Here is a 25,134-nt window from a genome sequence, read left to right as displayed (position 1 = left end):
TTTTGATACTTAGTAGTACTTCAAATACTAGGTCAGGTTCACTAAATATCAACCATACAGACCTGTATAACTTACAGCTCTTAAGCTAGCTTGTCTTGCTGCCCCAAGCAGAAATGAAGAAGTTGAACAATGGGTTCACATACAAAAAGAACAACAGCAACCTTCTCTGCCAGTGCTCTTTCCATTAGTCTATTAAATCTGTTCTAATTCATTATTTAGTGATGAATCAGAACATGAATCAGAATATAATGAATATTTACAATTATAATGACTTAAAAAGGATGCTGCAAATTCCTTATAGTATTACAGTAGTCAGCTAGATCCTTAGCATTCAGTGGAACTGCTCTGCTTTAAACCAGATGAGAATGTGCATTGCCCGTTTCTTCCAATATGTGAAAACCTGCAAGGAGATTAGAGAGAGTCCATTGTTTCTTAGGAGAAGAATTTTGGAGAGGCTGCACAGTTTTGGGGATTGTCACCCAAAAGGACAAAATTTTCTGCAGCCACTTTATTTTTTCTCTTTCATGATAAATGTTATTGTAATTAAGTTTTGAGGAAGTGGGAAGTTTCTTGATTAGAAGTCTAGAAAAATGACAGATGGAGAAAGGTGGGAGGTATAGAAATGTGATTATTTTGTCTAGAGAAAAAAAAGACTGAGGAAAAATTTGATAACAGCCTGTTTTATATAGGATGGTGATCAATTGTTTTCTATGTCTGCAGTGGAGAGGACAGGAAATAATGGCTTTAGATTGTAACAGATATCTTAGATAATTAAGAAGAATTTCCTAACCAAGAGGATGATTAAGTACCAAGACAGGTTATGGCGAGAGGTGGTAGAATCTCTGTCAGTGGTTAGACAGGCTAGGCAAATAATTATCCTAACAGATGATTAGTTAATGTCTAGCTGACTAGGTGACCTGTTGGGGTCCTCTTAAGCTATTTTAAATGATTCTATGAAATAGGTTCTCTCATGCCTATTTTAAAACTTAAAATACAGGGGCAGGGGGCAGGGGGCAGGTAGGTGGTAAAACAGAATCTCTTCACTACAGTGGGTGCATCTACATGTGTACTTTATTGCAGAGTTGACTAATTAACTCTGCAGTAAAGTGACACTGTTTACATGTGCACTGGTATTAGGGCACAGTAAATGAATTAACTCTGCTGTAAGAAAGTACTGTTGGAGATAGTACTATCTTATAGCACAGTAAGTAACTGCGCTGAAATACACATATAGAAGATGAGAGGGGCTGGCTGGGGCATAAGGGGTGCTAAAGTATGGGGCGGCTGCCTGGCACCTAGCCACACAGCTCTGCATGTTCTGAACCCTTGTGCCCCAGCCAGCAGCCCCTCCACCATCTGACAATGCCACCAAAGCTTGGGACGGACCCCCTCTGCCAGCCTTGGGGTACTCTGCCCTGGATCAAACTGCTGAGGTCTTCGATATATGTAGACACTGCACCCAGAATCAGTTAATTCCAGCATGAACAGTCCCAGACTTTATTGTGTTGAATTCATTATGTAGGTAGATGCACCCAGTATGACTAAAATAGATGTGATAAGTTACCACTATCCTTATGAAATACTTGCATAGTGAGTATGCTTTGTTTTAAGCAGTTGAATATTATCTTTTGTTTGGAAATTAAGAGATTTTTTAATTTTCTTGAAATTTTTTTAAATTATCTCAGTCACATTCTTTATAATCCACTTTGGGAAAACCTAAGCATGTATGGTTAACTCTGGATTTTTTTAAATTCTTATTTCTTGGGGCTGTGTATTTTTTAGAATTTCTGCTTTCACTAAAAAACTTCTCTGAGCTTGGATAAGCTTTCCAATGGTATATCAAACATGAGTGGTTGTGAATGTCAGGTCATAAAGATACTTAGAATGGTTATATGTTTTTCTGTCTGCCTATGAAACATGAAAGGCTTAATGGGTATGGGACTAGCATGGCCTTTTTAAGAGCATATTTTAATTTTTTGAATAATAATGAAGATAATGACAACTTATAGCACATTACATCCCCATATCTCATGTAGTATATAAGATGATTAGGTATTATATCCATTTTATGTATAGAAGAGTGGATCTATAAAGAAGTCCAGTCATTTATACAGGCAGTGGCAGAACCTAGAACAGAACCTGTCTTGTTACTGTCTATATTCCTAATCAAAATAATAAAAGTATAAAGTCTGTATTTGGCCTGTGGCAACTCAGGAAATCAGTACCACTCTCCAGCCACAGCTTCAGAGGTGGCACCTCCTGGGTCTTATTGCCTGCTGAGTTTAGTTTATTCTCTCTGCTGCAGTAGAGCTTGCATCCCCATAAGTCTAGTATCTGCATTTTTTATCTATTCCTTTTACAGTGTCTGCTAATCACTGGGGAAATGGAGGGGTGCAGCCTGTGGTGGGAACTAGGTCACAAGGAGTAGTCCACAGTAGTCCACGGTAGCAAAAAGTTGCCAACCCTTACATTAGCAGATTCGATAATTCTGTTTAGGGCTTTCACTGACACAATTAGCACAGACCTTGCCAAAAGCTCCAGGAGAGGGTAGATTCTGTTTTTTAAATCAACACAGTAGAAAAAGAGAGTGCTATATTAATGACTCTATTTGATTTACGTAATAATCTTGCTTATTCACTTATGATTAATGGCTAAGTATACATAGTAAATCTATAAAACCTGGGCACATACAAACAAAATACTTCTCCCTCATTGTTACCTTGGAGCCTAATGTGATTGGTAGAAGTGTTATCAGTTTGACTGGATGATTAACGTCAGTTCCCTTCACCAGAGCAAGAGATAGCTACAGCAGTTTCTAGACCTGTATCCTGCCTCAATCTCAATCTATTGAATTTGAAGATTTACCTCAAAATGTACGGTGGAGATTATGTGAGTAGAATGATTTGTTCTGCTATGTCTTTCAAATTCTTCTTGACTTGAATTTCCAACCTCACTAGGACACTAATGGTGAAATCCTCAGTGGGTACAAATCCATGTACCCCAATTGAGGTCAATAAATTTGGGTGTAGGTTTATAGGTGGCATCTAAAATGTGAACAGAGTGGAGACTGTTTTTGTGAAATTCAGCTGTATAGTAGCAGCATTATAATTTTAAAGCAAATTCATTTGTCCTTACACTATTCATTTCTGAGCTCAGAGCCCACAAGTCCTCTACTAGCATTTAGCTGTAACAGATATAGTTGTGTAGAAACATGGAAGAATAATGCTTTAAAACTGAACTCTGACATTTTGATTAACCTATTTCTTTTTAAATAAACAGTTTAAAGTAACCTTGCAAAAATCAATATAAATCAAGAGTAATTTCTGTTTAAAACTTGATAGACAAAAGAAGGCCAACAACCTTATAAAAAGTTGAAATTTTACTTGCAGAATCCAAAACAACAGATTGGTATATCAGATTAATATTTTAAAAAATTCTGACATATAAATCTTTCTTCCAAATGCTAATCAACAGGAAGGTACAGAAATTTGGCCTGACTCCAAGGACTGATTTAAGATGGGATACAAGCATGATTGCTTGATATATATATATATTCATAAGTAGATCCATAGTTTATTGAAGATATAATATTTGTGTCATCTAGATTAAATATGTTAGCTTTTGTGGTTATGTTTCATATATATATATAGAGAGAGAGAGAGATTTATTTAATGTAATATATATGTATCATACATTTCATTTTCTTTAGAAGATGTATACATATTCTATATTATAATATGACATATCAAGTTTTGTCATGTAGTATACCTTTTCTGGAAATTCATTACATTTGTTTATATTCTGAAACCAAAAATTATTAAAAGTAAAAAGCCTGACTTTTTATTAAATGTTAATTCCTAGTAAAACATGTTGATTGTGTCAAACTAATAGAGTTGTACCAGTTGTAAAGTAAACTGCATACAGGCAGTGTAATTTAAGAGCAAAATATGAAACAGCTTCAAGTATGTGGCATATTGGTGCTGTTTGAGGAATTTCATGCCATTTTGTTATAATTCATGCTAGTAATAATGTAGTCTTTCCAAATTGCTTTTTGTGTTTAAATTCTCAATTGCTATACAGATCAGTTTAGAATCTTCTAAAGAATGAACCTTTTTTTCTTTAAGTATGAAAGCAATGATAATTGCACTAATTAGTTCAATCTCTGGTAATGCATCCTTCTAGAAAATTATATTGCATTTATTTATTTTTTAGACAAATACCTATTGAATAAGTTTTAAAAATGTGCTTGCCTTTGATAAAAGATTTGGGATCTTGAGCCCACTACAAGATGTTAGGCTCCATTTAAGAACAGAAGGGGTTTTTTTTATTTTCTTTCTTTTTCTTAATTGCTATATTAATTTATTGCATTTAATTCAGGAGCAGAAGGAAGAATCAGGCCTTCTGACACAGCTAGAGGATTGATTGAACTCAGAGAAGTCAGGGAGTTAAGTTCCCTTCCTTCTACTGATTAATAAAATCCACTGGTATTTAAATAATTAATATAGTGTACTCATAAAGTAGCATTGCTTGGCATTGATATTAGTAGAATAAGTTATCACATAACTCGTGAAAGAAAATGTTTCACTTTTACATCTCTAAATATTGTTATATGTATTAGCAAAACCGTTATATGTACCACATTGATCTTATTTGAACTTGAAAATACAATAAAGTATTATCTAATACAGTGGTGCTCACCCTTCTGGCCTCACAGGCCAGTGGAGACACGTAGGGGGTGCATAGGGGTACATGTGCACCCCCTGAGAGTGCTGGTGCACCCCCTGACAGACAGTGCTCCCCGCTTAGGCAACGGGCAGGGGGGCAGATGGGAGCACCTATGCCTCCCTGTGAGTGCCCACCGGGGAGTGGGGGTGCCTGGAGAAGCACCATTGACACTTCCAGGAGCGCCACTGGCACACCTGAGAGTGCCACTGGCACTTCCAGGTGCCCCACCCATGCTTCTGGGTTGATGCAATCGGCCGCAGAAGACCCCCCCGCCCCCGCAGTTGCTGATTGGTCACTGCGGGGCACAGGCACCAGTTGCCCATGCCACAGACCCCACAGCTGCCACTCCACTGCTGCCAAATTTCTGGATCCATGGAGAGTCCCACAAGTAGAATTGCCAACTCTGTTTGAATTTATTCTGGGAGGTTTCATTACATGACATAATGACATTAATAAGTTATTACGTCAGGAAGGCAAATGCGTATTACTATTACAGTTTAAAAACCCATTGGACTACTGTATAAATCGGACTCAACATTTAATATTTATTTTAACAAATGCCCTAACATTTCTCTCCTGGGTGACTCTCAGCAGTCTCCTAGAGATTTATACCTGATTTCTGGAGACTCCAAGGCAATCCTGGAGGGTTGGCAACCCTACCCACAAGCCATATGCATCCTGTGGGCCAGAGGCTAAGCACCACAGATCTAATACATAGTCTAAAATTATTGTATATCTGTCCATTAGGCTTCGGATCATATAACAGCAGGTAGTAATTGGTCCTTATGATGTCAACCAGGGAAGCAGGAGCAGGGGGCCTGCTCAGAAAGTGATTTACCTCTCAGCCTGAGTGGAGACATCAAAATCTTACAAGATACATGTTATAAACAAATTTTGTTTCAGATTCTCAGGTGGTATAAATTGACATAACTTGACTAAATTTTGCCTACTTTGTCTTTCCTGTGTTGGATGGGAAGGGGTCTTAAAACTGGTGGATCCTGGATGGTATAAATCAGTAAAAAATTATTTCCCCTTCGAAAGTAGGGAAAGCATTGTGACTCTCAAAAATTCTGAGTCATGGTGCCTCCCTGGACCACTCCTCTGGAGGTTTCCATTTACATCCTGCTACTGAGGACTATGCCTAAAGGCATAATCTAGCCCCAATTATTTCCTAGAGGAATCCCATACATATTAATTTTGAAATGTAAGAAAATGGCAAAATCATTATTAGTGTCACTTTGGAGATTATAATTTAATGTTTTAAAATAAATCATACTTTTATACGGTTGGCTGGAAGGTTACCTTGATTGAAATCCATCAAAGCTTAAGCATGCAAACCAGAAAGTGCTCACAACAGCAATCTTGCCAGACAGAGTAACATTATCTGACTTCATTATCAGTGATTACATACTGGAAATGGCTCCCCATAGCACACACAGAGGAAAAACTACCAGAAATTAGATAAGGCAGTCATTGTCCTTTTGAAAGTACATATATCAGAAAAAGATGGGAGTATTTGGAGGATTAGACTGTATTAGCTATGTTGAGAAGTATCTATTCCATTACTTTATGATATACTTTTCAAATGAAGTGCATCGCATGTAATAAATTCTCACAATCAATCAACTACTCTTGACAATTTTTATCTAATAATAAAGCTGCACACAAAGGATCTCTTTGCAGAAGCTTAGCTGGTTCATAAGGGAATACAGCACATAGCTGGCTTTTACAGCACGCATTTTCTTCTGCTAGATATTCCCAGCTGAAAACATTCAGACCAAGGAAATATCACTTTGATTGTTTGTTATCAGAAGTATGACTTACTGAACAAATATTATTAGAAGGTTGTTCATACTTCAGATTGCTTTTGCCATCACAAGGCTGCATTGTCTGAACTTTACACACCGTAATTTGATAAAAGCTGTGAAACCAGATAGCAACAGCCTCAGCCTTTACTGAGGTTTTTGTTGAACTACTTAAGGTTTTGGTTGAGGAAAGAAAAACATGTAACTTTCTTACTCACACACTGACCTAGGAGAATAATGCAAATATTCTTTTTTCTTAAAACATTTGACAGAATCCCTTGCCAATCAGCATCCCTTTTTGATTCATTCCTCTTCCACTCTTTCCAATGTTGTAGGCTTTTGAGGGGCGGGTTGTTCTTATTTGTTTCCTTTAACTAAATCATGTCTGCTATTTTATTTAGCATTTACAAAGCTGGCATCTGAAATTATACTCAAAAACCATGTGGATGAAGTGGTTAGTACAAAAAACATGTGTGCGCATGCAAACAGAGTAACTGCATGCACAATTATCTGCTATAGGTAAATAAAGATGAGGCTTAATTGTAGCTGTAGAATTGTGTCATGTAGGCTAGGGACAGACATTACACATAAACTAGGTTAAGTGATCAGAAACTGGTTTAAACCTGTAACAGAACAGATATTCAGTGCACATAAACCAGTTTTAAAATGGCTGAAACCAGTTTGAGATAAACCTGGTTGAATGTAGTATCAGACTTAACTGATTTGGTTCAAACCGGTTTATGCAATGTCTGTCCCAGACCCCTTCCTGGTTTAAGTTAAATCAGAGTCCCGCAGCATCTAAGCATGCTCTCTGGGCTGGGTGGGACCTTCTGCTCCAGAGGGCTGGGCTGACCCCTCCCCTCCGTTCTCTGGCTGCAGCTCCAGCAAAGCCTGCACTTATAGAGGGATCTGCCTGGCTTCCTCCTGCTCCCTCCCCCTCACCACTCCCTGCTCAAACAGAAATTCCCCCCTCCCCTCTGCCTTGCACAGATACCTCTCAGCATTAGCTAGCATAGCACATACTGGCTATAGTCTATGTTGTGGGAGACAGGACAAAAGCAGACAGGACAGTGTCAGCTTAGGGCTCTTTGGAGCTAATCAACAGATAGCTGGTAATGTCCTTCCTTGGAAAAAGTTGTTTAAGAAGAGCTTGAACTAATGAGAGAGGCTTTGTTCTGTCTGATGGGGTGATAAATGCTAACAATTCCCTGTGTAACTCCCTGCTGTGTAACTCAATGCTCTCTTATCAACTCCCTGCTGGCTCCCTCCCTGCTCAGGAGTGTGGTGGGGAGGGGACCCCTCCCTAATCAGAGCGTCCTGCCAAGGCCTGGCCATGCTTCCCTCAGCTCAGCACTATAGAAGGGAGGGGAGTACTTCTTTAGTGCCCCCTATCTTCTAGCCTGAGCCACTGCAGGCATGTGCCTGCATTTCTGGAATGAAAAGGGAATGTCTATCCACCTCGAAATCAGTTCAAGCTTTACAGTTTAGACTAACCTACAAAGATTGAATCAATTCAGGCTCGAACTTTTTTAATGTCCCTAGCCATAGGGTATATGCAGATATAACAATTATATCACTGTCAAATGATATTAATACAAGTTGTTATGATGCAACTGTTACATCTGCATGATTCTGTTTCAATATAAGTGTAGCAAAACCACTCCAACTTCAACCATGCTTCAGACATGGTCAAAGTTAGGAGTGATTTAGCTTATTTGTATTACTATGAGCTCATGCAGACATAGCAACTGCAGCTTAACAATTACTGTAGTGTCCTGAGCAGCAGCTTCCCCTCCCTTTTTAAAGCAACTACAGCTATACATTGTCCAAACCTATAGCCTAACAAGTGAAGGAGTCAGTAAAATGTCATATGCTACTCCACTGGACTCTGTCTTACATTTTGGCATTCTGTTGGGTCCCCTAACCAATTCCTGCATTATCTGCTTCTTCAGCATGATCATCCAGTAGGCCACAGAGCACTACATTCATCCAGCAGACATAACCAAACATCTGGCACTTTGTTCTCTTTCCCATGTCAACAGCTGATATTTTCCTGTTACACATATGGGTTCCTGTTTGAAATCTCTGACTTATTTGTAGTGAGTTTGCTGAATCATGTGCCATGGCACCAGATTAAGAATCACTGCACTTTGCACACTTATACTAGTGGGAGTTCTGAATACATTCTCCAGCGTATTATTTCCTTAAGGCCTAATTTTGATTTGTTTTTATTTGAATGACAATATTTACTATGAAATAACTGATTGATGAGGTTTCTACACTGAAACTGATCAAGTTCCAGATACTGAGTTTCACAGTCCTGCATTCAGTCTTTTATGCAAAAAGGTCCCTTTTGGGAACCGGCAAGTCCACTCAGATATTGGAGAAATCATGTAAAACATCTTTATCCAGGGACCTACCCAGATTATCATCAATACAAGCTATTCAGACTGGGAATCTATTTAACATAAATGATTTATAATCAGTGAAGATAAACTGCCTTTCTGTAGTTCTCCTCTGTAAATTATACTTGGAGGCCCAAGTAATGCCCATAAATAATAACCTTCTTATAACCGTGCAGATGTCACAGTACATCACTCCTATAAGCCTGAACTCTCAGACTACATTCTTCTTGTACCTCTCTTAACTTCCAAACCCAAAAAATAATAAATGATTTACTCAGCACCATATTCATAGCATCAAAACTCTTGATAGTATAGATAATTAATTATTTGGTACAACATCTCTAATAATTATAATACAGGGTATTAATAATTAGCAGCACAAAATTCAGATCTAGGCATGATCCTACAAGCTGTCCCACATTGGTAAGTAAGCATCTGACAGGTTCTGCTCAGGCCTTTACAGGAGTCGTCCCATATGTAATGTGCACTATGCATTGCTCTGGGTTCAGTCCTGCACCACTGAAATCAGTAAGGATTTGGCTTACTTATTTGTTTCTCTGTTGTGAATATATATATGTAATTCTTTCTCCTTTTCTTCTTCTGCATTGCTTGAAACAAGCAATTTTGTAATCACTGGCTGACTTTTCTATTCCTTTAGGCTTGATCCCAAATCCACTGAAATCAACACAGAAGCTTCCATTCACTGTAACCATGGTTTTTGGTTCAGGTCCTAATGCTAGAATCATTAAATGACCCAAAAGTGCTCTTCTTTTTTTTCCAGAAAAGAATATCTCATTTGAGAATTGAGTCTTGTCCCACTTGTGAGGCTAGGTTGGACAAGTTCTGTTTAGAGAAGTCAAATAAAATGAAAACACCCCTAAAATTTGCTTTTCTATCATTAGACAACTGCAATACCATTTACTGAAGAAAATTAAATATCACCATGAAATGAAAGTTTTGCATGTACCAAATGGCAGCATAATGTGCATTATAAGTGTGAAATTCAAGATCACAAAGTTGCAGTATGCATGAACATCATTGGATCTTGTATTTTTCTTCTTATTTGCCATCTCTCTGATTTTAGTGGTTTTGTATCTAAATAACTACATCAATTAGTTATGTGTGCTGGTGTCTACACATTTTTAGTTTTGATAAACAGAAAAAAAATAATAAACTCAGGTGTAGAGAATAAGAATATTGCATTTTTCTCAGAGAATAATGCATTTAACAATGGGGATAAGTATCCTCTTTTAAATAATTAAAGTCTGACTGTCCTACTAAGGAAAACTTTTGAACATGATAAAGTGTCCATGTGAGTTGCAGAAAGTCACTCAGGGCCTGATCTAGCTTTCACTGAGGTGGAAAGAAATATTCCTATTGACAGCAATGGAAAGAGATTGGGCCCCAAAAGAATTTGACTTTAATGCTTTCAGGTCCTACAAGATTATTTAGGTATTTTTGCAGAGTTGCCTGTTCTGAATCCACTGATATCAACCAAAAACCAATTTCAGTAGATTAAAGTTGAATTTACCTAAGTGTAACAGTGCAGGGAAAGTTGGGCCTATTCTTCTACACATCAAAGAAATGTATTCTGTTTGCAGCTCAATGTCTGGAGTTAAACTTCTTAATGTTACAGATTATAAATTAAAAGTACATAATTAAAGAATAAGAACTTGAATTCTCAGACTTTAGCTTCATTGTCTAACATAAGGACAAGTTGTTGGTGGTACAATGGTAACCTAGTTTTTCTTCTTAATTAAGTGGTTCAACTGCTGTTATTCCTTTTCTTATTCCTTTTATAGTTCTTTTCTGTAGTAGCTGGTACTGTGCAGCAATCCTTAGTGAGCACATTAGTAATTTTTTTATTTTTCCCCTGTTTACAGTGCCTTTAAACAGAAGCATGAAGTGTTTTTTCTTACTTTTCTTAGCTGATCACCCACAGTACTTCTTGATGATCTGTTTCACAGCAGCTGCCAACACATGTTTTCTATTTTGTGGAGGAAGCTGTAGTGACTCTGCAGGTTCTTATTCACTTTGATTTATGATGTGCTCTCTAGTCCTGAAAAATATTTTAAACTAATCTTCAGGAGGAGTTATTGTAATGTGATTGCTGTCTCAAAGCTGTTGGAATTTGATGATGGTACCAGTGTTATGCCTTTTCTAATAATTCATTCTGATCGATGGGGAGTTATTATTTGAATTATTCAGAACCCCACTGGATACTTCATTCACTGGAAGGTGTTTGAAGGCTTATTTCTTCTATACTTTGGGAGATTTTTCTTTCAGAGAAATTTCACTAGCACAGTCAGGATTATTCTGAGGGATGCAGTGGAAGAATAAAATGTATTTTTTTTAATTAACATAAAGTAGAAAGTATCAAAAAGTGGAGAATAAAATCTCTTGCAGTGACTTTTCAAAATCCTAGGCAAGCAGAAAAACAGTCATAAGATATGTAGCATCAAATTCATTTCTTACAGCTTCACAGAAACAAAACAGATGGAAATTAATATGTGGTACAAAAGTCTAACAAAGGAAGATACTACCCAGGGCTTAATCACTTTTCTTAGCTCTGGCTCTCTATAGAATGCTCCCAGGAGTAGTAGCTCCCAGGTCTGACACCTTCATTAGATCTGCTTTGACCCCAATACTCACAGTCTCTAAACAGTTCTACATGTAGTTCTAGTTAGTTCCTTTAGTGTTAATCATAGACAATGCATACATTGCAATCATAGACAATGCACCAGGGGGGGAGGGGCAGGGGCACATGCCTTCCCCCAAGACTGGCTGCTGCCAAAGCCACTGCTGGCTTCTGTGGGCAGTCGTCACTCACCACCCACCCCACTGCCAACATGACCACTGACATCTGCGGGTGGTCCCCGCTCACCGCTCACAACCCCCTCCTCCCCTGCCACTGAGACCGCTAGTGTCTGTAGGCAGTCCCTGCTCACCGCTGCCAACACCGACACCGGGCTGCGGGCAGTTCCCACTAACCACCATGGTGCCCACCCCCCACAGTCTCAGGAGCCACCAGTCATTCATGGTGTCAATGTAGCAGTAAAGCAAGGAACACAGGCTTAACAGAAGTATTTCTTAACCATGACACTTTACTCCTTCAAAAGAGCAAGAGAGCTACAGACCTATGGAAAACAAAAGCAGTCCTGAATGCAGTTCCCCAGTCCAATTTCACTTCTCCTGAGGGTCCTGGACAGTGTCCTTAAAACCACTCAGCATCTTTCTTGACTTCTGCTCTGTCAGAAGTTTCTGCTCATCAATAACAGTGTAATGGCATCTTGCTCAGAGGAGCAGCCTCCTTAAAAAAAGTCTCATCTCTTCATTCAAAGTCAAAAGCCCTTGTGGAAGCAAACCAGTTTTCTAGAAATGAAGAGGCATTCAACACTTACAGTTCTTGAAGGTGCTCTCACTGCTCTTGAAGGTGCTTCACCACTTACTATGAAATTATAGGGCATTTTTACATATGCTCCGGGGGCACTGGGAGACTTTAATTAGAGCAGTTCTGAGAGCCTCTCTAATTAAAGTGCCTGTAGCATCTCATTTTTCAGCATCCCCGCATTTCAAAATGGCAGCAGGGGTGCCTTAACTAAAGTTCATCAAATGAGCTTTAGTTAAAGCATTCCTGCTGCCATTTTGAAGTGCAGGGACATTGATACATGAGACAGGGAGGCTGGCTGGAGTGCGCTAATTAGCATGCTCTTGCAGACTCAATTAGTCAAGTCTGCTCCAACACATTGTAATCAAAGTGCATCAGAGCAGCCGCCGAGAACATCTACAGGCATCCATAGTGTCTAAAAAAGACAGAGTGACTTGTTGAGATTACACTGTTTTTCTTTACCACCCAAGATGGAGATGAGTCATGAAGTGAAGGTTATCATCACAGAAAAGCATTCTCTAAGGGCCTTGTTACACGTGGTACTGTGGCTGCACAAGTATTGGTTGTGTTAGTACTAGCTTGGGCCTAGAGGACCAAAAGGTAAGAATCCTGCCCTCCTCTCACCCTGCTCCAATTTTGGACTCCCCCCTACCTCGCCCCCTACCCCCAGGGCTTGCCTGGTTCCCCCTCCACCCCCTGCCCCTTGTATTCCTCTCCACCACCCTAACCCCAAGGCTCCCCTGGACCCTCCCGCTGCTTATTTATGGCTTCCCATGCTCCCTGTCCCAGGGGAACAGGCAGGGTAGCGTTAACTTTCCTGCCTGGCCCCTCCTCCCCACTCCTACTCCCACTCCCCCAGGCTGCTTCTCTTCTCCAGGCTGAGCCTGGTACAGGGAGCAGCAGTGGCAGTACCTGGACAGGCAACTTAACCCTTCCCTGCCTGTTTCCCCAAGACAGACAACATGGTCAGCCACAACTAAGGGATGGGGAAAAGCAGTAAGGGAAGCAGGGTGAAGGGGTCAGTCATGCTAAGGAGGACAGGGGAGCAATGGGCCTGATCTAGGTCATTGGGGGCAGAGGGCAGGTGGGGTGTTTACACTAAGGTGTAGCCTAGAGTGCCTATGCTTTAGTGTAGGCTGAGCTGGGTAACATGGATCAGACATAATCCTGCTCTGGAATGCTGTCATTTTGAGCCACCTAACAAGTGTTTAAAACTAGTTTCAAATGCTAATGTGTGGACAACACAAGTGTTAAAAGATGTAGGAGCAGCCAAAAATTATCGTGTAACAAGGCCCTAAAAAAAAATGATGTTCAAAGTTGACATACCCAAGTCTGTCACACAAAATACTGTGGACCAGATTGTGGCTGGCCTCTGTATCATGTGTAAATGCACAATGGGCAAGAATGTGGTCCCTACTTCCCTGCAGGGTAACTTGTACCTCTAGGCACTATTTGGGAGCAGTCTCTGTGCTTCTTCACACCCTAATTCTTCAGTTTTCAGCCCACCACATGTACCTGCACTAAAGGCAAGCATGATCTAACACTCAGAGGGTGCATCTACACATGCATTAATGTGTTTTTTCTAATGCGCATTAAATTTATTACCTCCACTATGAGGTACTAAATAAATGTGCATTAGGCTATGCTAATGCACTGTAGTGCAAGCACATGCTTTTTAGGCAATGCTTAATGCACAGTAGTGACAGACCTATTTTAGTGCACCTTAGCATATTGGTATGGTTTTTATGAACCACTTTAATGTGCAGTAGAATAGGCTACTGTGCATTAAAGCACACAGAGTCCAGGAGATCTGAATTCCTTCCTTTTCATTCTGCGTGTAGCATCCTGTCCCCACGATGTTGCCGCTACGTTATCATGATTCTTAAAAGCTATATTCTCAGCAAAGATAAATCAACATGCCTTAATTTATTACCCACACAGCATTTAACTCAAGAGAGACACTGATTTGGATCAGGCCTACTAAAATTGGTCACCAAAATATGTGGTCCTTCTTCTTTGAGTTTAATACTAAATTTTGTAAGGCTTTGTGGAATGTCTTTAGTATGGAAAACAAGAAAGAATGTAACATATAGTCATAGGGAAGTCTTTTATAAAGATGTGGTAGAAAATATGAAATGTAGTTAAGTGCTGGTTTCCTAAAAACTTTAAAGCTAAATGTATCAAATAATCCAACTTCCAATGAGTGTTTCAGAATGATTGCCAAGAGTGAAGCAATGAAAGTGGTCATGATCGAAAGTCAATATTTAAACATTTCAAATGCTACAGTCAGCAGAGATTTTCATCCTCAACAAACAATCCAGGACCTTTCTTAAAGATTTGTAAATTTATTTTTACAACATTAGCTCTAGGTTTAGGTCAAGCGCTATGAACATGTAATAACTCAAGAATTTGTCATAGGGACCTTACTATTATATGCAAAAAAAATAGAGCTCAGGTCGTTGTGTTATCATATCTCAAAAGAATTATTTGCTAAGAAATTGCTCTGAAAGCTGAGTGACAGCTTTGCTGAAGAGCCTAACCATGGAACGGACTCTGACACCACTGTCTATGGGACAGTAGCCAGGGACAATACTAAGAACAGTGAAATGGAAATTAATATTTTAGAAAGAACTGTGGTCTGGGCCTAAAAGAGCAAGGTGTTGAGTGCTTCCTAAAAGGAGATGCGTGTCTTCAGATCCCACAGAGCTCAGTGACAATTGAAAGCACTTGGCATATGCAAAACATATGTCTGCAAAATATATTATTAATACTGTGTTGCTCTTTTTGCATTAGTGCGCTTATGCATTTTCTCTCCATTTATTTGTTCATGATCAGCCTTTATACTATATTCTAATAATTGTTTCTTTTTCCTACAAAAGGGAATTATAGTACTTTGCAGAGTACCCAAGGAAGGACTCTTATTCACAAAGTATTGAAGCTCACTAACATCTCCACTTTAACTGGCAACTTTATATCGAGAAAGAAGTTCTCCTTGTAAAATAATTTCACACTTTTATAGTCCCAGACCCACATTTCAACCCCTAACAATGATCAGATCAACACAGGTGGCTCATAAAGTTGCCATGGAACATCTGTTCATGATTCCTCTGCCCTGAGGAATCCTGGCTGATACAGCAGGAGTGTAAGCAGCTGCATTTAACCAGGTGTGGAAGCCAACAGGCCCCAGATAAGTCTCCCAAGACAGGCCAGGTTCTACATAGCAAAGAACCAACATTCACTGCATTCAAGTAATGTATAATTCTTTCTGTATAACGTAACTAAATCTCTTAATTTAGTTAACTCTTTCTGTATAGTCAGAAATAGTTAACTATAGTTTGCTGAAAGTTAAACCAGTTCCCAACTGTTCTAAGGACTGAGAAAGAGTAAAGGTGTTTCACACAACCTTCTGTCTTACACATGCACATTTGACTGTATTATAGATAGTACCTATATGTCAACATACACCAAATAATCTCTGCAGATATTAGGAACTATTAGAAATATTAGATTTGATTAGAATTTTTCCTACTGATCTTTCACATCCATCTGGAAATATCTTTGAGTTGCATCTATTTTATGAAAACATCTTCTCTTGCCAATCTTAAAAACAAATCCTCTATGAAAGTAGCAGGTTACTAATCTGTTGCAAGTGCTAGCTTCAACAGTTCTTTGAAATTTGACAGGCTGGATTTGGGGACATAACCCATTCACTTGTACCTTTTTGTTAAATGGTTCTTTTCACACTGTGCTTGTATTTTTGAGAAAGACCAAGTAAAGGCCAAGACATATGCCTAATCTCAAAAAAATTAAAATTTGAACTTATCTGAATTAAAAGTTTGACCGTTAGATGTTGTTTGCTTACCAGTGCTTTCTGAAAGGGATAATGTGTATCCGATATACATCCAAATGTTTGGTATGTTACTGGTGTTCAGATGCATTTTAGCTGAATGGGATCTGTTTTTATTTTTTCCTGCCGCTGCTTCAAAACATTAGAACTCTATAAGGAAAAGGAGGATGACTTATTGAATTCTACTTGAACCATGCTATTCCTGTAAAACCAGACTCACCACCATACTTTCTGAGTGAGGATTTTTTGTGTACTGTTTTGCAGTTTTTTTCTTTTCAAGTTTGATCTACTAGTTAAATTTGTCATAAGTTTCTCAGTTTCCAATAAGCAAGAACTTATCCCCACCCACACTGAGGCTGGTTTGTCCTTTTACTTTCCAGACTGCATAAAACTGCTACTAATGCTGACAGCATACTTATTTGGCTCTGCACCCTGCTGGGTATTCTCTAGTATTTTCTGCTTAAGAAGCTGCATGGGGGGGTTCTATTGTTTTTGCTCTTCCCCAAGGCTTGCTAAGACTTGCTGTGGCTTGTCTTTTCACATCCATTGCAGTTCTTTCCCTGACATACGGGGAATGCTGCTGTAATTGCATTATCTTCAACAAAAATTATCTGAGGTCTACAAAACATAGGCTGTGTGGAAAAAACTAGGTTTATTTAAAAAAGAGAAGGCTGTGGTGGGACACAATAATAGCCTCCACAATGTAAAAGTTTACTGCAAGGAAGTAAACTCTTCTCTGTTCATGCCCACTGTGACCAGGACAAAAGCTATATTTTCTCATATATACCCACATTTCCCCCCCATTTTCCTATGGGTTTAGATGTGGGGGGGGGGGAAGGGAGCAGAGTGGTATCAGCATTAATTCCCATGGCTCTGGAAGCCACAGTAATGAATGCTGTAGTTATTTCCTCCCTTTCTCACCCTTGCCCCTACCCATCAGGAGATTTCTCCCTAGGGAGCCCCCATCCCTAACCATAGACCAGATCGGCCCCAATACACAGCTTCCAACCCCTAAGTCCCAGCCCTGGTGTGCAGTCCCCTAGCCCTAGTGCATGACCTCTCAGCCTCAGAGACCCCAGATCTCAATTAGTTACCCAGACTCTAAAGTAAGATAACTTTTCTTCTTGGGGTCTTCCCAAAATAGAGTGTATGTTATATTTGGGGGCATGTCATATGCAAGAAAGTTTAATAGTAACAGGTTTAATCTGTAGGAAGGGCCATTTTTCTTAGATTTTAGAACAAGCAACAACTTTCCAATTGTTAGGCCCCCTCTACGGGTTACACCTATTAACTCAGGGGCAGGCAATTATTTTGGGCAGGGGGCCACTTATTGAGTTCTGCAAGCTGTTGTGGGCCGCATGGGTTGCCCCACCCCTTGACAGGTGCCCTGCCCCTGGTCGCCATCTTGTGACTGGAAGTCCCACCCCCTAACCCCTGACCATCTGATTGCCATCAGAAGTCCCTCCCCTTGCCCCCAGAAGTACTCCTTTCAGCAAAGGGTTTTGCCATCTCGGAACCAGAAAAATACCAAATTATATTCTAAAAAGTGAATGTCTACAACATTCATTAATTTGATTTCAAAAAATATTTTTGTCCTGGTTTACATGCATTTGCATAGTATGCATAGAGGTGATTGTATATAATAGCTTAAAATGAAGTCTTATTCTTGTATATTTGGGGGGGGTATAGGTTTGTAGTGGGCTGTGGGTGTGTGGGTATGTGAGGTGTGGGGGAGGGTGTGGGTGTGGGTGTGTCTGTGGGGGATAGATAGTCATGGGGTGTGGATGTGGGGTGAGGCAGCATGTGGGGGATGTGTATATGTGGGGTGTTTGTGGGTATGGGGTTTGTGGAGAGCTGTGTGGGGGGAGGGTGGCTGGGGTATGTGAGGGTTTGTGGGTGTGGGGGTCTGCATGTATGGCAGTGCAAGGGGAGGTGGATGCATGTGCATGGTGGGGTGTGCATATGGGACTCACCCTACAAACACACACACACACACACACACACATACACACTCCCTACACACACTGCACCCCCCTACCCCTGGGGACCAGTGTGGTCCATGTTCCCAGTTCAGCAATGCAGTCAGAAGCCATATGGTGTTGGAGCAGTGCAGGGACAGGAAGGCATGGCAATGGCTAGGGGTGGGGCAGGGCTGGGCTGCTGTGTTCCTGCTAAGGCTCCCCCAAGTCCTACTGCCCCTGGCTCCTGCTGTCTTTGACAGGCAGCCAGGAGCAGATAAATGTTAATTTTCTAAATTTTTACGGGGCCCTGTGGGTTGGATCTGGCCCGTGGGCCATATTTTGCCCATCACTGTATTAACTGGTCAATTGCACAATTAACTAAGACCACCTACACAACCAAAGTACCTATCAGGACATTAAAAGGTCCAACCAGTCATAATGTGTGTACTAACTTTATAGCTGGTTGCTATCCAGCTTTAATTTGCCTTTGTAGCAGGATCTGCACCTGTGGCTGAGAGCCCCAGCAACTAACCAGGCTCCAAGCAATGAGGATGCACCATGCACAGCCAGGGCTGGGAGTCCTGCAACTAAGGGGATGTTCCCTCCCATCAGTGCCACCAGGACTCAGAGTCCTAAAGCTGTGGACTCTGTGCCCTGGCAATGCCCCATAGTCTCCAGGACCAAGAGTCCCACCGCTGCGGCCTCTCTGTCCCAGAGTGCCCCATGGTGGGACTCACAGCTGCAAGAATTTTTATTTGCTGGTGCAGGGGGAACCCAGGATGGTGGTTCTAGGATTCCCCTGTATCAAAAAAAAGATGTGTGTTATAGCAGGAAGCATGATTATATGGATCACACTTCAGATCCTATCATGCCTTTGCCTGACTGTCTAGAGGGACCCTCTGGATAGTGAAGCACTACGATGCAATTTTATTTTATAGAACCTCCATCACTGGAGGTTTTCAAAGCAGTTTAGACAAATCTCTATCAGGGATGGTTGCAAATTCTGCTAAATATCTTGTCACGGGGACAAAAAGGAAAGGAAAATGCTTCCTACATGGTCAAAGAAGGGCATACATTGCTATTAGATATACCAATCACACACAAACTATTATCAAATGCACATATAAATAAGAGGAAGAGAGAAATAGGTTTCCTTTGATCTCCAATGTAATATGATGTTAGAAATTACTTGAAGATAAGTATCTAATTTTAAAATACAGATGTATATTTTAAATACATAATTTTAATATACACTACATTAATAATATATAAATCATGTATTGCCAATATATAATGTATTTTTTTACTAATTACACATGAAAAAATGCAACACAAAATATCACAATAGAGACTGAATCAATAAATCAGGGCATTGACAATGGCATTGCTTTAAGGCATTATGTTATTAAATCTTCTAATTAATACACAAGATAATTAAATCAAAGCATAACTCTGCAGCCCAGTGACAAGAACACTTACACGGAAGGAGTGGAAATCCTAGGTTTTGACTCTTCTCAATGCTGTTAATACATTTTATCCAATGTCTTCCTGTAGCAGTTCCTGCAACAGAAACAAAATCAGGTCTCCCAGGACTCTGTCACCAATCTACCTTTGGTAAACCCAAGTTTCATTATATCATAGAGGTATTTCCTTGCAAGAATATTAAAGAATTAAACATGGGTAGGGGACAAAGCTGACCTATGAAAACAACTACTCCAATGACTTTGTCTCTAACTATAGAGTGTTGCTTTTATATCTTTACCCAGGTAAATTGTTTTACAGAAAACAGAATTTTACCCAGATAAAGTCTGAAGCCTGATTTTGCAATAGGTACAACTCTAATGGGTAATGGTTTATAACATCAGATGGTAGTTGTTTTTCATGTAAGTTTTACTTATGACATGGTCCTGTATTGTGTTGGGAGATCAGTTACAAATAACACTTAAACTACTGTTTTCTTTCCCTTTTAGCAGATACAAGGAACAATCTTCCCCGCTCCAAATTTCAACCCTGTTATAGATGCTCAGATGCTAGGGGGGGCCCTACAGGGAATAAGTAAGTATACTTACTGACACTTCCAACCCATCTTCTCTTTCAGCATGTCTTTGGAAATACCTTTAGGGGCTGGAGGAAAAAAAATCAAACCAAAAAAACACATGGAACTAAAAAGCAGCAGCAGGCACAAAAAAAGACTAAAGAAAAACAACAGTGATTCTTTCCCCTATCAGTTGATTTATTTAAAAAAAGATATCAGAATAAAAAATAAATAACCTCTGATGACATTCAAAATAAGTGTGTTTGCATCTGAAGAAATTTGAAGGTGATTAGAATAGGCACAAAGGACCAGGACAATTTTTATAGTATTCGCAGGTCTTTTTTTTTTTCAAAATAATGATTAGGAAAAAGAAAGCTATTTTTATTTTGTACTAGTATATTTTATTTCTCCTTTGTGGTGAGGCAAAAAAGGAGAAAAGACTTAATTTTGACCTCTACAGTTAATTAGCTATTCCCAAAGGATGTTCTTTGTGAAAGTCATTTTTGAAAGAAAAATAAACAGAGCAGAGATTATAAGTCATTGATTAGCCTTTCCTCAGAAGCAATTATGCTTTCAGTTTATAGACCAGACAAAAACGTACTTGTTCACCAGATATTTCTGCTTTCCTACTTAGTATTATTTATGTTCCTGGGGTCAACATATTGATTTTCTTTGACTATCTGAACATATTCCTCACAACAGGATTGCTGTCTGCATTGGAATTTTTTGTTCATCTTGGTTTTTCACAAAGTCATACAACCCCATATTTGGCCATCTTTTCAGCCAGTTTCTGCAGTGGAGGATACATGCCTCCATTCAACAATGATCCCATTGTGCACAAAAAAGGAGTATTGTTGATTTCTTAGGAGCAATTTGATACTTCATTTGGATTAATTCAATTGTTTACAGGTTACACAGTTATATTCAGATAGTTGTTATACCTTAAACAAGAACTTTAGTCTTAACCAGGTTAGTTGAGACTTACCTGCTTACCCAAAAAATGCAACATTTGACTCAGTAGAACCATGCTGAGACATCTTCACAGCCTTGAAAAGATTTACAGTCAACAGCCCCAATCTTAGAAACATGTATGCATGTAAATAACTTCAGTCATGGATACTGTAATTAGCAGCCGCATTGGTCTCAGTGAAAATATTCCCGATGAGTAAAATTATTTGAATGTAAATATTTCTTGTATTAGCAGATAGGCTTGCTGAGGTATGTATGTGTGCTTGCAGGAAGTAACATGGAAGAGTAAAAGAAAAGTCTCTTCCTTCTTTTAGCCCCATAACTTAATGGTAAGGATACTTGACTAGGGAGCATGACACCCAGGTTCTACATTTTGCCCCTTCCCCCTCCTCCCCCCCACATCCAGTTTGAATGAGCATCTTCCACTTCCCAAAAAAGTCCTCTCACTACTGGCTACAGTCTTATATTACCCAGACCACTGTCCAGGCCTCTCTTTGAAGTTGGCTCATGTGAGAGACAGGGAGAGAAGATAGGTGGAGCTATGAGCAAACCAGAGAAAGGGTGGCTCAGTGACATGGATGTGGCCCTGAAAGGGAGACATTCTGGATCCTGGGGCCTGCTCTCATGGCTTTTCTGTTCTTTGCATTTAATATTCCTTTAAAAAGAACAAACAGCAGTGATATAGTTTCTGCGCTTCTGGGCAGATTTTTCATAGTATTAGTTTTATGATTATAATTCACACTTGGCAACATAATATTGTAAGCCATGATTTTCCTTGCATCTGATATAATATAGCTGGATAGAACCTGTGAGTTAAAGGTCCCATAATAAAATCTGTGGGTTCCCAAGAAGTCGTGAATTTATCCAAAAAATAAAGAACACCAAAAAACAAAACAAAACAAACAAAGCCTTTACCTTTCTCCAATGCCAGGTTACTAATCATCAGACATTTCAATCAATAACTCACCTACAGATTGCCTTTAATTTTCACCTCATTTTAAAAAAACCCTCAGATTTTGGTGCATGTATGAAAAGCTTATTACACAAACATTTCTCCAGGTTAGAAATAATATAAAGATATAAATCAATTTCACTAATAGATTTCCTGTTATGAAGAATCACTATGGCATTTGCCATAGATTCAGTATAGCTATCCATATAAATTGTTAATTAATATAGATGTAAATATAGCTTATTAGATATTGAGTTAAGCTTACCCAAAAAAAAAAAGTAAGTCTGACTGGGTGTGTCTACACAAGATGATAACTGCACAGTAGCCTAATAACGCTGCACAGTAGCATGCCAGGCAGAAAAATGTACTAATACACTACTATGCAGTTGTATTAGGCTACTGCACAGTAAGCATCACTATAAACCCATGCGCCAGCACTGCTGCACAGTAGCATGAGTTACTCCACATTGATTTAGTCCCTGGTTATCCAAGTATTAACCTTAATGAGCCATAATTATGGCACATTAATAAACATGTTGATGTCCCCAGTGAAAGGTAAACTCTCCCTAAAATAGTCCACATATAACATTTGTAGACTCTCTTAATTTGGAATTTTCAATGACATTTCATTAAAAATTCAAATTTTCCCCTAATGGAATTCTGGAAATTTAAAAAAATGTTTTTTATTGGAAATTGCATAATGCAGTGTTATAGAATGTTTATTGAAACTGTTTATACTTTTTGACTAGCTACAAAGCTAATTGATTTATTTTAATAGATTATGAGAAATGAAAAAATGCAGTTGTCATTTTTGGGAAAAAAGTCTAGCTTTATCTGCTTGATGACATCCATCCTGCATCAAAGCCCATTTATACTTTTGATCCCTATAGGAACTCTCAGTTCATGGCTAGTTACAAGACCAGTGGATTATTAATAATAATAATCTTCTAAATGGGTACCATTATATTGCACACATGTTTATTAAAGCTCTTACCATAATTTTATATTCTATTTCCACACAATTTTCCCTTAAATTAATTTCTTTCATATTAAATTAAATGTTTGTTGAGGCAGGGACCATATCTTTGCATATGTATTCTACACAGGACACAGGACTCAATCCTGACTTTACTTTAGTAGCACCCAGAAGGACAAAATATGTTATTCCTGCTATTAGTTATTATTTAACTGCAGTCCCTGCCACAGTAACCATAATCAGTAGATGTGGTATATATTTCTAAAGAAGATCAAGGGGTCACACATGTACCATTAACCAGTTTTGTTATATTTTGATCATGAGGTATCTTGTTATGCATCCACCTTTTCCCATGATACAGTCTTCGGTCATCAGAACTTATGTGTTCAATTTGGGCCTCCTCTACATGTTCAGGTAAAGGCACATGTGCCAGATGTATATGGCAAAAGGTGCAATTGTAGGATCATGCATTAGATCCCATCTCCCCTTATTGCTGGTGCAAGGGGAGCATGATCCTGGGCTTCCTGCACTAGCAAGAAGCTATTCCCTGTGGCTGTGAGCACCCCCAGCTGGGTCCCAACACCAGGAGGCATGCTGCAGGAACCCAATGTCCACAGCTGCAGGACTCTGGGTCCTGGCAGCTGCAGGGTGCTGCTAGGACCCAGAGTCTGCAGTTGCTCAGGCTGAGAGTCCCCAGCAGTTGAGGGACTCACACCCCCCAGCTGGGCAAGGTGCATCCCTACAGTTGGGAGACCCATTAGCTGACAGGCTCCCAACTGCAAGGGAGACCCTGCTATACATGCAAATTAAAGCTCAACAGCAACCACCTATGAAGTTTATACTTATTTTTGAGGTCTAACTTTACAGCTCATTGGAGCTTTTTATCAGGTGATAAGTACTTTGCATGTCTAGATGGTCTCAAGGTACTTGAGCAATTAACCAGTTAATTGTGCAATACCTGTAAAGTACAGAGAGGGTTTTAGTCTGTAAAAAGATAAATATAAGCTGTCTTTTGACTGGCCACCTCTTTTTTACTAGGAATTTGTTTCTCCTTTACTTATAAGAATGGTAAGGAAATCTATCTAATGAAATATTACCACCTGTATGGTGTAATTTGCTATCACCTGGCATCAAACCCAGTCTCCACTATCATTTCATCTTTGGAGTCTTCTTTGGAGTCTTCTGTATTACTACCAGTTAAGAAATGCATACTTTTAATGAAAAAATGTTTTCCTGTATGACTGAATAGTTAGATACCAAGAAATATGACAAACAATCTGATTCATCGATTTTTGCCACTGTGTAATTCCATTCAGTTATTTCAGATACATATTGGAATAGAAAAAGCTGAGCCCATAACTGGAATGTCCATGCATGGAAAGTTCTCACCTAGTTTATAGCCAATTTATGATGACATTTCCTCCCCAGACTGGATAGGGGAGTGCATGGCCAAATCATTCCTGCATCCTAGCAGAAAGTTTCAGTGCAAGGAAGAGATTACAAGCCTAAAACCAAATTCCAGCAGAGCACATAAGCACAAGCTTATTATTAAACACATTGGTGTCCTACTGACACCAGTGAGACACAAGGAAGCCTCAAGCCTGCATTTAAATAAGCTGGGACTAACACCAAATGTAATATCAGTCTCAGAGTGAGGAAGTTGAAAACAGCTCCAACCTGCCATTCCCACCAGATCTGGAGTGCAGCCCAAAATTTGGCCTGAATATTGTTAAGGTATTCATAAGCTTTCAAAAGTGTTTTCTGCCTATAGCTGATCATGTCAGTTTTGTGGGCCCCTGCCAGAGGTATTCCAGGGTCCAAAGAAGGTTCAGGGAGCCTATTGCGCCAAAATCAAGTAATCAAGAAAATAAAAATTTAAATACACTTTAATAGCAATGTTAATATTGAAGTACAAATAGCATATGAATTATAAGACTGTATAGGTAAAGCATTTCAAATCAAATTCTAATATTATAAAAGCCTCAGTCTGTCTGTCTGTCTGTCCATAACACTTTATTTGCACTCTGATTGGCTGACTGAAACAGCCAATCAGAGTGCTCCACAAGTGTTT

General features: G+C 39.3%; 1 protein-coding gene across 1 annotated transcript in view; it reads left to right on the top strand.

Moving 5' to 3' along the window:
- The first annotated feature begins 2,788 nt into the window (after window positions 1-2,788).
- The window catches only part of ANXA10 (annexin A10), a 64,135-nt gene continuing 41,789 nt past the window's right edge, over window positions 2,789-25,134 (top strand). The window contains exons 1-2 of the mRNA XM_019481414.2: window positions 2,789-2,889; window positions 20,102-20,186. Of these exons, the coding sequence (XP_019336959.1) occupies window positions 2,872-2,889; window positions 20,102-20,186 (103 nt within the window). The 5' untranslated portion in view covers window positions 2,789-2,871. The remainder of the gene's footprint in view (window positions 2,890-20,101; window positions 20,187-25,134) is intronic.

The sequence above is a fragment of the Alligator mississippiensis genome, chromosome 2, assembly GCF_030867095.1.
Source record: "Alligator mississippiensis isolate rAllMis1 chromosome 2, rAllMis1, whole genome shotgun sequence".
In the NCBI taxonomy this organism is placed as follows: Eukaryota; Metazoa; Chordata; order Crocodylia; family Alligatoridae; genus Alligator; species Alligator mississippiensis.
This window is presented reverse-complemented; position numbering and strand designations above follow the sequence as displayed.